Source organism: Urocitellus parryii, chromosome 12, assembly GCF_045843805.1.
Source record: "Urocitellus parryii isolate mUroPar1 chromosome 12, mUroPar1.hap1, whole genome shotgun sequence".
Taxonomy (NCBI): Eukaryota; Metazoa; Chordata; class Mammalia; order Rodentia; family Sciuridae; genus Urocitellus; species Urocitellus parryii.
In genome coordinates, this window is record NC_135542.1 from 80922843 (window position 1) to 80936173 (window position 13331).

At 33.4% G+C, this 13331-nt stretch overlaps 1 protein-coding gene across 2 annotated transcripts in view; it reads right to left on the reverse strand.

Moving 5' to 3' along the window:
- The window catches only part of Pus10 (pseudouridine synthase 10), a 76118-nt gene that overhangs the window by 60380 nt on the left and 2407 nt on the right, over window positions 1-13331 (reverse strand). For both annotated transcript variants that reach the window (XM_026387172.2, XM_026387171.2), the window contains exons 2-4: window positions 11776-11913; window positions 8807-9067; window positions 7291-7377 (exon numbers count right to left, since the gene is read on the reverse strand). In XM_026387172.2, coding sequence (XP_026242957.1) covers window positions 7291-7377; window positions 8807-9067; window positions 11776-11901 — 474 coding nt within the window. In that variant the 5' untranslated portion in view covers window positions 11902-11913. The remainder of the gene's footprint in view (window positions 1-7290; window positions 7378-8806; window positions 9068-11775; window positions 11914-13331) is intronic.

Consider the following 13331-nt stretch of genomic DNA (forward strand, 5'->3'; position numbering starts at 1 on the left):
AGTTTCAAAAATAAATAAAATACTGAGGAATAAATATACCCAAGAAGGTAAAAGACCCCTACAATGAAAATTATAGAATAAATTGAAAAAGACATTAGAGAATGCAAGGACCTACCATGTACAAAGATATGCAAAATTATTGTTAAACTTCCTCTGTAGAATTCCTAAAGCTCAGGAAATAATGCCAAGAATTAATAAATGGGATAACATCAAATTAAAAAGCTTCTACTCGGCAATGGAAACAATTAAGAGCCTGAACAGAGAACATAGATTCAGAGTGGGTGAAAATCTTTGCCAGCTATTCTTCCATCAGGATTAATATCCAAAATATATTTTAAAAACTCAAAAAAACTTAACACAAAGTCAAACAAATAGCCCAATCAACAAATGAGCATCTAAACAAATATTTCTATTGGTCAACAGACACATGAAAAAAAAAAGTTCAATATCTTTAGCAATGATGGAAATGCAAAACAAAAAAACTATGCTAAGATTTCTTCTTATTCTAGTTAGAATGACAATCATCAAGAAAATAAATAGTAACAAACACTGGCAAAGAAAAAGGAACTCATAGACTGATGGTATGATTTTAAATTACTATAACCATTATGGAAATCAGCATGGAGATTCCTCAAAAGACTCCAAAGGGAACCACCATGACCTTTTACCACTCCTTAATATTTATCCAAAAGAATTAAAGTCAGCATACAATAGCAATACATACATACCCATGTTTACAGCAGTGCAATTCACAAATTATGGAACCAGCCAAGGTGCCCATCAACAGATAAATAGATAAAGAGAATGTGGCATATATACACAATGGAGTTTTATTCAATTATTAAAAAAAATGTCATTAGCAGGAAAATGGATACAACATGAGAGGAAGACAGAATCGGAAAGTTAAGGGTCATATGTTTTCTCTCACATGTGGAAGCTAGAGGGAGAAAAAAAAGAATCTCATGAAAACAGAAGGGATGCACACAGAGAACGGGGACCAGGGAGAGGAGGAAGAAAGAAAGGAAAAAGGGAGGTTCTGGGAAATTAAAAGGATCAAATTATGCCATACACTGGTACGAATATATCACAATAAATTCCAGTATTATATATAATTATAATGCAGCAATACATTTTTAAATTTTATTATTTATTTTTTAGTTATGAGTGGACACAACATCTTTGTTTGTATGTGGTGCTGAGGATCAAACCCGGGCCAAAGCATGCCAGGCGAGCGTGCTACCACTTGAGCCACATCCCCAACCCCAGCAATACATTTTTAAATAAATAATTTTTAAAAAGAATCCATGGAGGGCTGGGGATGTGGCTCAGCGGTGGCGCGCTCGCCTGGCATGCGTGCGGCCCGGGTTCGATCCTCAGCACCACATACCAACAAAGATGTTGTGTCCGCCGAGAACTAAGAAATAAATATTAAAAATTCTCTCTCTCTCTCTCTCTCTCTCCTCTCTCACTCTCTCTTTAAAAAAAAAAAAAAAAAGAATCCATGGAGTAGGAAAGATAATGCCCATGAAGCCAAGGTAGTTACATAAACAAAATACAGATGGAGAGATGGTACAGTTTAAAAAAAAAAAAAAAAAGGAACAGGAAGGCATACTTAAATTCCAATAAATGTGACACACTGGGCAAATCCCACAGCATCTATGAACTTTGGTTTCCTGGTCTTCAACAGGAGATGAATGAAATGATTAGACGAAGTGGTTCCTCTACATGAGGATTAAAAACATTTACCCACGTGTATCTTTTCAATCCACAGGTACCAGGGACCCATTAAACTTTCAGAAATTAAAAAGGGGTCAAGTTAAACATAAAAGTTAGGAATTTCCAGACTCTCCCTCAGGCATTCTTGCTAGGTATGAATGGCTTTACACTCAAAGTGGTGACCTAACTAGGGCTCCAAGAAGTCATAACCATGTGGATATCATCATTTTTTAAATAAGTGCCATAAAAAAGGTAGGGAGCCATCTTCTACATGATCACCAGAGTCTCCTAAAGATCTGTGATTTCCTGGTTCTAATAATGCAGACTTTCATGCACTGATACAGTCACCGGGCAAGCTCCTGGAGTTACTACTTTTCATAAAGAAGAAAGGCTTGGATTGCTGCATGGACACACTCATGTCCTGTGAAGCGTTTTAAAAGTTGCAGCTTGTGTGCTTAAAACATACCAAGATTACTATCCACACTGGACTTACTTATGTAGAATCTATTGAAAGATCCTTAAAGGAGCAGAGATAGTAATTTCTATAATTATGCATGTTTTTCGGTGCTTCATTCAACAATCTTGGAAAAATGCTTTGCATGGATAAATGGGCCATATAAAAATTAAAGTAAGTTCTAGACAAATAATCCAACCAAACATAGAGGTATAAATTCTGAAAACTCCTTAGTAACTAGCTCAGAAAAGGCTTATACAATGAAAAGAATGTGGATTGGTCTTAAATGGCAAGTGAGAGCCACAGACTTAAGAAGGGTGCCTATCAAGCAAAATAAAAATTGAGGATCCAAGGATATGGAGAAAAAACACACATACCAAATCAAAGCGTTGGGTTAATGAATGAAGACAGGTAGCTCAGTCTTCATAAAACATAAACTCAAATGTGTTGCTCTATTTCTAGTCAAATTCTGATCAATGGAATAAAAACAGAAAAAAGTCCTTTAGAAAAAATAAGTCCATCAATTTATAACAGGACAAATTTTACTGGAATATTCAATTAAGAAAAAAAAATCTAAAATTAATGGCTGTAAATTCAAGAGATCTCTAAGTACATGCAAAATTTTGCATATGTATATTCTTAGGACAAGCAAATTCATCACTTTATTCAGATTCTAAATGAGATCAATGATCCCAAACTGGTTAAGAACCTACAGATTTAATCCAAGTTTTTTGAGTACTCATTCGTCAGAAATTTTAAAGATAATTTCTTAAGTAAAAAATGTTACCACAAGGGTTGGGGTTGTGGCTCAGCAGTAGAGCACTCGTCTACACGTGCAAGGCCCTGGGTTCGATCCTCAGCATCACATAAAAATAAATAAAATAAAGGTATTGTGTCCAACTACTTCTAAAAAATAAATATTTTTTTTAAAAAGGTTACAACAGAAATAATACTATTTATATTCTTAGCTACTTTTCTAGGGCTTTGTATAATTTGTAGTACTTAGTGCAAAACATGGATATATAAAATTATAATAAATGAAAGAAGAAAAGTTTGGATTTGACAACTAAAACTCCAACCATATCATATTGCATACTGAGAAGCAGGGTGTTTCATATAAGCAACATCTAAGAGACAGTACATCCATTTAAAGTCATTAGTCTGAGCAAAATATTTCCCACAGGCTACCCATGAAAGGCCAATAAACCAAACTGATAGTACAATATTGCCCTCTACTGGATTTAACTAGTAAGAATTAAGTCTCTAAAGCATTTCCCACAAATGTGAATTTAGCCTAATATTGGCATAAGTCTGTGACATTCATTCTATAGTAATTTTTGTGTTGTGCTATGATGTAGAAGTTTAGGGAAATCAACCATGAGTACACAAGGTAACAAAAAAAATTATAGATTTTTTCTACATAGGATTTTGGAGTTCAAAAAACTTAACATATATCTCTACAGAATAGTTTCTGTATAATTCCTTATAAATAAAAATTATTTCCCTCTCGATTCTATCCCAACAAAGAAAGAGAGAATTTATTGGGGGAAGGGGTGCTGGGAATTGATCTCAATGGCACTCAACAACTGAGCCACATCTCTAGCCCTATTTTGTATTTTCTTTGGAGACAGGGTCTCACCAAGTTGTTAAATGTTTTGCTTTTGCTGAGGCTGGCTTTGAACTCTCAATCCTCCTCCCTCAGCCTCCTGAACCACTAGGATTACAGGTGTGCACACCGCGGAAAGAGGGATTTTAAGGAAATCTACTCCTCTACTCATCCTTGTTTCTCTCTCCTTTTAATCTCCATTTGATAATGTTCAGCAACATTTCACTCTTATCATACATCTTAACGTAGGTATATAACTTCTTGCCATATCATATATTACAGCTTTCCTTCTCACAAATATGGGCCTTATAAAGACTTATCCTTCCACTGTCACATTCAAAAAGTTAGCTCAAACCCAGAAAGTTACCATGACAGTCATGAGATATCTGCTTTTTCTCCATTATAATTTCAACTTTATCATTTAAATTTTGTGTGCCATTATAAACTTTGGAGACTAAGCATGAGGTCCGGATACTTTCCACACTGTTGTATTCTGTGACCTCTAAATACTGCCTCTGTTTATTTTGCTTACCATGGCTTACTTGCTGTCTTATAGTGTTTCATCAAATAATTGGCTTATTTTTCTCCTCTTAAGCAGTTTTCAGTTTAAAGCTGTCCTGACCACATCGCTTATTCCTGAGAAAACACTTTGAGGAGATGTACTCTAAATCTCCTTCCATATTCTTCCAAACTCAGTGAAAAAATGATAATTACACTAACTGCTGTCTTTTTCCTTAAACTTTTAAATTAATGTTTAAATGAAGATAAATAAAAACTATGGCTTATAATCAGAAATAGGATTGTTAAGAGTTTTATATTTTAAAAATATTTTACTTGGGGCTGGGGATGTGGCTCAAGCGGTAGTGCGCTCGCCTGGCATGTGTGCGGCCAAGGTTCAGTCCTCAGCACCACATACAAAGATGTTACGTCCACCAAAAACTAAAAAAAAAAAAAAAATTAAAAAATTCTCTCTCTCTCTCTCTCACTCTCTCTTTAAAAAATAAAAATAAAAAAAATATTTTACTTGAGGTCACTCCTTTCCTTGATCCTTCTGTAAGCAGAAATAAAATAAATACCACCATATTGATAAAATATTTGCTTTCAAATCAATATATCAGTGATCATAATTTAGTTCTTAGAAATGGAAAAAAATTAAATCTTTAAATTGACTCAATTGTATATTCCACACTGAATGATGAGATAACCGCACCAATCAATTTCATGTATATTGACATGTTTATTCTATATAGACAAGCAAGTTCTAAGTTAAAATATTTAAAAGATCTAAGCTCAAAGCCATAATATAGAATAAAGCACTAAAGAAGTCACAGAATTCATATTCAAAATGCAAGACTATTCTGAGGACATGAATAATTAAATTGGGATATGTAAAAAATAGTTTAAAAAGCCAGGAGCTCGGGAAACTGGGGCAGAAAGATGGAAAGTTCAAAGCCAGTCTCAGTAAAAGCAAGGTGCTTAGCAGCTCAGTGAGATCCTGTCTCTAAATAAAAATACAAAATAGGGCTGGGATGGGGCTCAGTGGTTGAGTGCACCTGAGTTCAATTCCCAGTACTCAAAAAATATATATATATTTTAAAGAGTAATTTATTTTAAGTCTGGCTTGCACAGCATATCTGAACTCCAAAGAAGTATAAAAGATGGCAAGAGAAGAAAATAACAGCCAGGCCAGGTGGTGCATGCCCATAATTCCAGTGGCTCAGGAGTCTAAGGCAGGAGGATCAAGAGTTCAAAGCCAGTGAGACCCTGTCTCTAAATAAAATACAAAGTAGGGCCAGGGATATAGCTCAGGGGTTGAGTGCCCCTGAGTTTAATCCCTGATACAACCCAAAAAATCCAGTAACAACATATTATAATAAAAGAAAATTCAAAATGAACCATGAAACATAATTTTCTGAAGAAATATGAGACACAAAAGAGTACATTGCATTTAAAGCCTTATACTTCGAAATAATGGTTATTCTTAAACCAATAGATAAAATGTTACCTAGGAACAGAAATGAAAACACTTCACACAAAGTTATAGAAACATATTAATTCTCCAATAAATGGAACAGTCAGGTTTCTGCTAAACAGTTTATTGGCTAAAATCAGTTACAAAAAGTAAGCAGAATAATTCTGTTTTTTAAGGACAGCATCTTCTATTTTTTTTAATATTTATTTTTTAATTGTAGTTGGACACAATACCTTTATTTTAATATGGTGCTGAGGATTGAACCCAGGGCGTCTCATGCCCTAAGCAAGCACTCTACTGCTGAGCCACAACCCCAGCCCAGCATCATCTTCTATTTTTAATATGAAATATAAATACCTCACAAGTATTTGATAAATATTAAATTAATATTGTTCAAATGATAAATGGATAACCATGATTTTCATGTAGAAATATAAACCTTAAGAAGTTTATATTTTGTACTAAAATACATAACCACATATGGAAAATATACTTCATATTCCTATTTTTGTTATGCAAACACTGCAACTTTTGTGAGTCACTTTGCTTTTGGAAGTCTGTCTCTCTCTACCAAAATTGGACCTGAGTTGTCTATCACTGAGAAATACTTTAACGACTGGCAAGAAAATAATTCTGTTTATAAACCTCAGGAAATCGTCATCAACCCCTTTGTTCTTCCATTTGCTAAGTTATCTTGTCATCAAGATATACTACTTAAAATTATTCTCTTCTTTCTCACTTCCCAGCTCTTATCATTCTATCCATCCTAAATAAGTCTTAATTTAATCTTTGGCCTTTTTGTGACTAACAAACATGCTCAAAGAAAGTGATATAGTATAAGATGTAATATTTTGGTGACACTTTGGGATTCTTAGGGAAAGACACTTCAAAAATATAAATGGGTATGTTTAGAAACTCATTACAGAAATCTTTACACAATATTTAATAGTATTAACAAAGACAGGTTTTTTGCTAACAAAGAAAAAAGTTTACATATGAAGCTATTTTTCTCCTTTTTATCAATGATTATATGAGGTGCTACCTTTTTATATTTTTAGACTCCAAAGAATAAGAAAATTCATCATAATTGAAATGACCCTTACCCTAAGAATATTATAACATTCGTATATCTACCTTAAAGAATCTCTGGAGTCCAGGGTCAAATGTCTTTCTCTATTTTGCCTCACACAAACTTAATGCTCAATAAATATTTATTATTGAATAAGGATCTTTAAAAATATAAAGCACCGGGGCTGTGTGTGTAGCTCTGTGATAGAGCATGTGCTTAGCATGCATAAGGCCCTGGGTTCTATCCTCAGCTTTAAAAAAAAAAAAAAAAAGCAGTCTTGGCATTAATAAACTAAATTAAATCAATAAATTCTTTTTTATTTATCTACTCAACAAGTATAAAATCTTTTAATCATTCAAGAAGTACACAAAATTTGTTAAACATAATAGGGTAAGGAATATTTTCACATTCCTATTTTAAGAAATTCCTAGCATGCATTTTACGTGTAGTTTTATGTATGAAAAAGAACTTACCTCTCTTACAGAGAGCTGTGGTGGAAAGGAGACTGAAAATACCAAGTTTGTGAATTCAAACCCAGAGGCCTCAACCTTTTGACACACCTAAAAAAGTATTACATTTATGTAAATTCCCAAGAATGGCTAAAAATTTTGAACTTCATAACATGAATTTCTAGTCCAGGAAAAGACACTGCAAAACTTCAAAACTCACACTTTGGGGCTGGGGATTTAGGCTGAGTGGTAGAGGACCTTGCCTAGCATGCACCAGGGCCTGGTTAAATGCTTAGCACCACAAAAGAAAACATACATCTCTTTCTCTCTTTCTCTCTCTCTCTCTCTCTCTCTCTCTCTCTCACACACACACACACACACACACACACACACACACACACACAGGGAAACTCTTATAAACCTTCTGAAATTAAATATTGGCTATCACCCTGAAGATAAGTGTCATAAAGTACCAAAACAGCCAGGAGTGACACCTGCAGAACAATCCAATGAATGTCAAAATAGTTTTCTGTTAGGTCATCTCATAATTTTAAAATATTTTCAAATAAAATAAAGCCAACTATAGTGCTCTTGACAGCAAGAAACAAAAGGCAGGGCTGGGGATGTGGCTTAAGGGGTAGCGCGCTTGCCTGGCATGCGTGCGGCCCGGGTTCGATCCTCAGCACCACATACAAAGATGTTGTGTCAGCCAAAAACTAAAAAATAAATATTAAAAAAAAATTCTCTCTCTCTCTCTCTCTCTCTCTTAAAAAAAAAAAAAAGAAACAAAAGGCAACCCCACATCCAGTAATTAATCATTTTCAAGGCTGTAACACTTGTTTTTTCTAGGTAATGTTAGCTATGACTAAGAAAGAACTTTTCTCCAACTCCTGAGCGATGTTAAAAGCAATGGAAAACAAAATGCTATATTTTTCTTCAATTGAATATCACTAATGACTGAAAATAAGGATATAAATTCCATTAATTTTCAAATATGTTGATACAAAGGAATGTCAGAATAACAGGCTTTTCTTTTTCTATTTTAATACCAGGAATTGAACCCAGGATGCTTACCCACTGAGCCACATCCTCAGCTCTTTTTATTATTTTGAGATAGGGTCTCACTAAGTAGCTTAGGGCTTGGCTAAGTTGCTGAGGCTGGCTTTGAACTTGCAATTTTCCTGCCTCAGCCTCCCAAAAGACAAGGGATTACAGGCCTACACCAGCAAGTATAGTAGCTCTTCAAAAAAAAATTTTTTTTAAATATTTTACTGGTTCATTCATGTGAAACAAGTTAAAATGAATAGCACCATTCCTTTCCATACAAGAATTCTAAGCTTAGGGGCTGGGGTTGTGGCTCAGTGGTAGCGCACTCGCCTAGCACATTCGAGGCACTGGGTTCAATCCTCAGCACCACATAACAATAAATAAAATAAAGATATTGTGTCCAACTAAAAAAAAAAAAAAAAAAAAAAAGAATTTAAGCCTTAAAACTGAAAATCTACATAATTATCCCTATAATAAGAAACAAATTATTTACCTTTTTAATGAACTCTTTCTCACAGAATTCTTGAAGAATTCCTAGGCAAACATTGCATACATTTACATTTAAATTTGAGTTTGGGGAAGCAATGCTCCCATCTTCAATAACAGAGATCTTGCTCTCCCCATTTTGACTCAGATTATCAATCCCATCTTCCAGTTCTTGAAGCCGAATTTTCTTGAGAGGTGGGTTTGGAACTTCCAAAATTAATTCATCTTTTTCAGCTTTCAGAAATTTCTGTATATCATTAAGCAACTCCTGAAAAGTAAATAAAATAAAATAAAGGAATGACCCTTTTATGATGTCCTTAAGGAGTTCTGGATAAGATGAAGCAAGAAAACATAAGTAAAAATTATAGCAGATCAAGTTATATAGATCAAATTATAGCAGTGTACATAGATTGTACACTGTTGATTTACATCAATTCTAGAGCAATCATTTTATTAACCAGCATTGGCTTTCTAGGGAATTTAAGAGAAACTTATATATAATTTATATATTTATATGGGTAAATATCAAGAGTCCCATATATCAGTTAACCTAAAACCCTAAATCTTAGGCAAAAAGGCTCCATTAACAAATTTACTAATTTGATCAGTAGTTCTTTCTTGTAAGAGTATTCACAGTAAAAACAAACTTGAATTCTAATTATTAATATTATATAAAAATACAAACAGAGCTGGGGATGTAGCTGAGTGGTAGAGTACCTCCTCAGCATGTAGAAGGCCCTAGGTTTGAATACCAACATTTCATCTTCAAATAAAAAGAAGAAAATACAAAGTGAGTTTCCATCTTCCATAATCTCACAAACATGAAAAGTACAATATTTGTTTAATATGAAATTTTATCATTTAGACATAGAAGTCTATTAATTAAAAAAAAAAAAGAAGAACAATTTTGAGACAATTTACTAACAAAGGACAGAGATGCTGGCAGTGCTGAAATTAGGCACCATAATTTCAAACCATATGTAAACATTAATTGAAAGAAACCCTCTCTATATTCTGGTCTGCTTAATTTCGTGTATTAGAATGTAAAAACTAGCATTCCTTTTAAAATATTCTCATACTTCAGATAGTCTACTCATGCAAATAGTCAGAGAATGTTTACTATTTCTTCATTAGGTTTTATTATTTAGTTGTTGAAGAAATATCTCTCTGAAATTCATTCAGATTACACTACTGACTCTAAAGGGAAAAATCTTTCAAATTAATTAATTTCATTGCAACATTAGTTATTCTATTTCAACATGGAAATACTCATATATACAGTACACATAAGTATATTATGACCCACAAAAATGTTTATTACTTACTATCTGTAATGTCAGCATAACACAGTACATGTATATGTACACAGACCTATATACCTATGAATGTAACAAATCAAAATTTAAAAACACTTAAAAATAGTTTTTAAATGTTTTGTATATTTATTTACATAAAATGATATGAGCAAAAGTTGGCAACACTTAGTATCTTCATATAATATACATTGTGAATCTTATGACATGTATAATGTGTCTGAAAAAAATGTATACAGAAGGTTACCCAAAACCAGTCACCTTGTATATAAATGAATATATACATATATATTGATCATCACAGAATATGTGCCACTTTCAGTTTTCAAAGTTTTTTCACATACTTTATTAGATATTGTCCCTTAATATCCTGTGAGGTAGATGTTATCATCATTCCCATTTACAGAAGAGTAAAGTGAAGCTGGAAAGCAGTGGAACTGGGATTCAAATCCATTTCTTCTAGCTCCAAATCCTAGGCTTTGGACTCTGACAGACTGTTCAAATCCTAGCTTGCTCACTTAATAGCTGTGTAACTTTGGATAGGTTGTTTAACCTCTCTGTGCCTCAGTTTCTTCATCTGAAAATAGAGACAATCATAGTATGTACTTACCTAATAAGTTATTACTGGGATTACATAAGAACTTGATATATAGTAATGCTAAGTGAATAATGAGCATTATATTTTCTAAAATAATAGGAACAACAAATTATAGAAGAAAAATGAAGGTGATTGTTAATTGCTGGACAGGTTTTTAAATTTTAAGAAACTGAGGATGTATGTATATGAGTGTGTGTGTATATTTACACACATACTGTTACTATCTCTGAAAAGAATGTCAAAATATATTCGTCAAACATATTTCACAAACATATTTTATGTGAAAGTATCCCATTAAATGACAAAGTTCTGCTTATTACCATAAATGTCAAAGATCTCTACACATTACTTTTGCTGTAATTAATAGAATAATGATGACAACAAGCATTTACTTCTATAGTGTTCGAATATAGTCATACACCATACAATGTTTCCATCAACAAAGGATTGCATATACAAATGATTGTCCCTGAAGACTGTGTTGCCTAGTGATATCATAGCCATCTTAGTTTGTAAGAGTATACTCTAAATATTTGTACAAGCACAAAATCACCTAAGGTCACATCTCTCAGAATGCATCCCCTTTGTTAGGCAATATAAGATTTCAGCTATTTAGAAATATGACTGGAAATATAGATAAAAGGTAAAAAAAAAAAAAAATGCTTCCACTTAAGAGAAGTCTGAACTACAATCCTTTCATGTCACATCTTACTAATACCTGGTGAGAAGCAATATTTTGTAATATTATATTGAGATAACTTTTAGGAAAGGTGTACATAAACACTCAGTGTACCAGAGTATTCCTCCACAAAGATCCCTCTACATTAAATGTTACATAATCACTCAAGAAGCAATTCCTAGGGAACAAAAATTCCTATAATTGCTTAAGAAAAAAATCCTAGACTAATTTTTAAGGTAATGACAAGTCCAAAATTATAATTATCAGTCATTGTTTTATTAGCAAATTTTTATTTAATGAAGAATTATAGATACTTTCCCTCAAAGGTATCAGCATTCCTTTTAAAATACAGAAAATCTTTCTTATCTTAAAAAAAATGGAAATACCTCATATGAATGTTTGTATGGTGCATGAAAATCCACACCACAGAATCTGAAGATACATCTTGGACAGGTGCCAGTACTGAACAACAACTGAGCCACATGCTTATTTTCCTCAGTCAGTGGAAACATGCTGAATTATAACTGGAAAGAAAGAAAAGAAAAAATAATGAGCAGTTTCAGTATTTTACTGTCACAGACAAGTATGCTATCACCCTTAGAAATTAAAACTATTTTTTATATGTTTTATGCTCTCCCTTTTCATTATATGTAAATTCTAAAATACTAACTTGAAGGAAATTTGTAAGATGGCAAGAAGCCCAATGTGATGGCTCTTGCCTAGTCCCAGCTACTGTAAAGGCTGAAAAAAGGAGGATCCGTTGAGTTCGTGAGTTCAAGGCCAGCCTGGGAAATATAGCAAGACCCCATGAAAAAAAAAAAAAAAGGATAAAATATGTTTCTAATTGTCAAGAAATTTGGGTTAGCATTCTGGATTATGATAAAGTGTGTCATTATAAGCACGTCAATCAAAAAAAACTAAGAATAACTGTTTCCCTTTTTTTTTTTTTTTTTTTTTACTGGTTCTAGGGATTGAACTCAGGTCCTGGTGCATGCTAGGCAAGCACTCTACCACTGAGCTACATGCCCCACCACCACCACTCTTTTTATTTTGAGACAAAGTATCACCAAGTTACCAAGGCTAGCCTCTGACTTTAGATCCTCTTGCCTCAGCCTCCTGAGTCGCTGGGATTACAGGCATGTACCACTCAGTACTATTTGAGAACAAAGTAGCTAATTCATTAAACTTTTAAATTAAAAATGAGTTTGCTAGGAAAAAATTCAGATCAGTCTACATTATATATATATATTTGGCTAGCCTTAATGATAGTTTAGCAATCAAGTATTAAGACAAATTGATCAGGATGTCCAAAAACATCAACTTTATTTTGATGCTATAACAGCTAAATGTCAACTAGTGGTCAGCAAAATGAAAACAAATTCCTCCTTTCATCCATGAGTAAAACCTCCAACAAAAATAAATCTCAAAAAATATTTGAGAGTAATTATTTGCCTAAACTGTTGCCAATTTTTGCAACATGAATAAACTCATAAACTACATAAAGAATGGGGAAAAAATCTAATATAAACCTCTTGTTGCAAGGAAGGCAGGGTACCAAAAATTCAAAATTACCTAATCACTGTATGTTTGGTAAAAATAAATATGATTAGTAAATCAGACTATATCACTTTTAAAATGATGAACTAGTTAGCAGGGCATGGTCACACACACCTGTAATCTCAGGGATTTGGGAGGCCGAGGTAGGAAGATCCCAAGTTTGAAGCCAGCCTCAGCAATTTAGCAAGACTGTCTCAAAATAAAAATAATAATAAAAAGAACCTAGATTGCAGCTCAGTAGTAAAGCACCCCTGGATTCAATCCACATACAGTATTGGGGATTGAACGCAGGGCTTTGTACATACCATGCAAGTGCTCTACCACTGCGCTATATTCCCAGCCCATGAACTAGTGATATTTTATGATATAATGAATTTATGGCAAT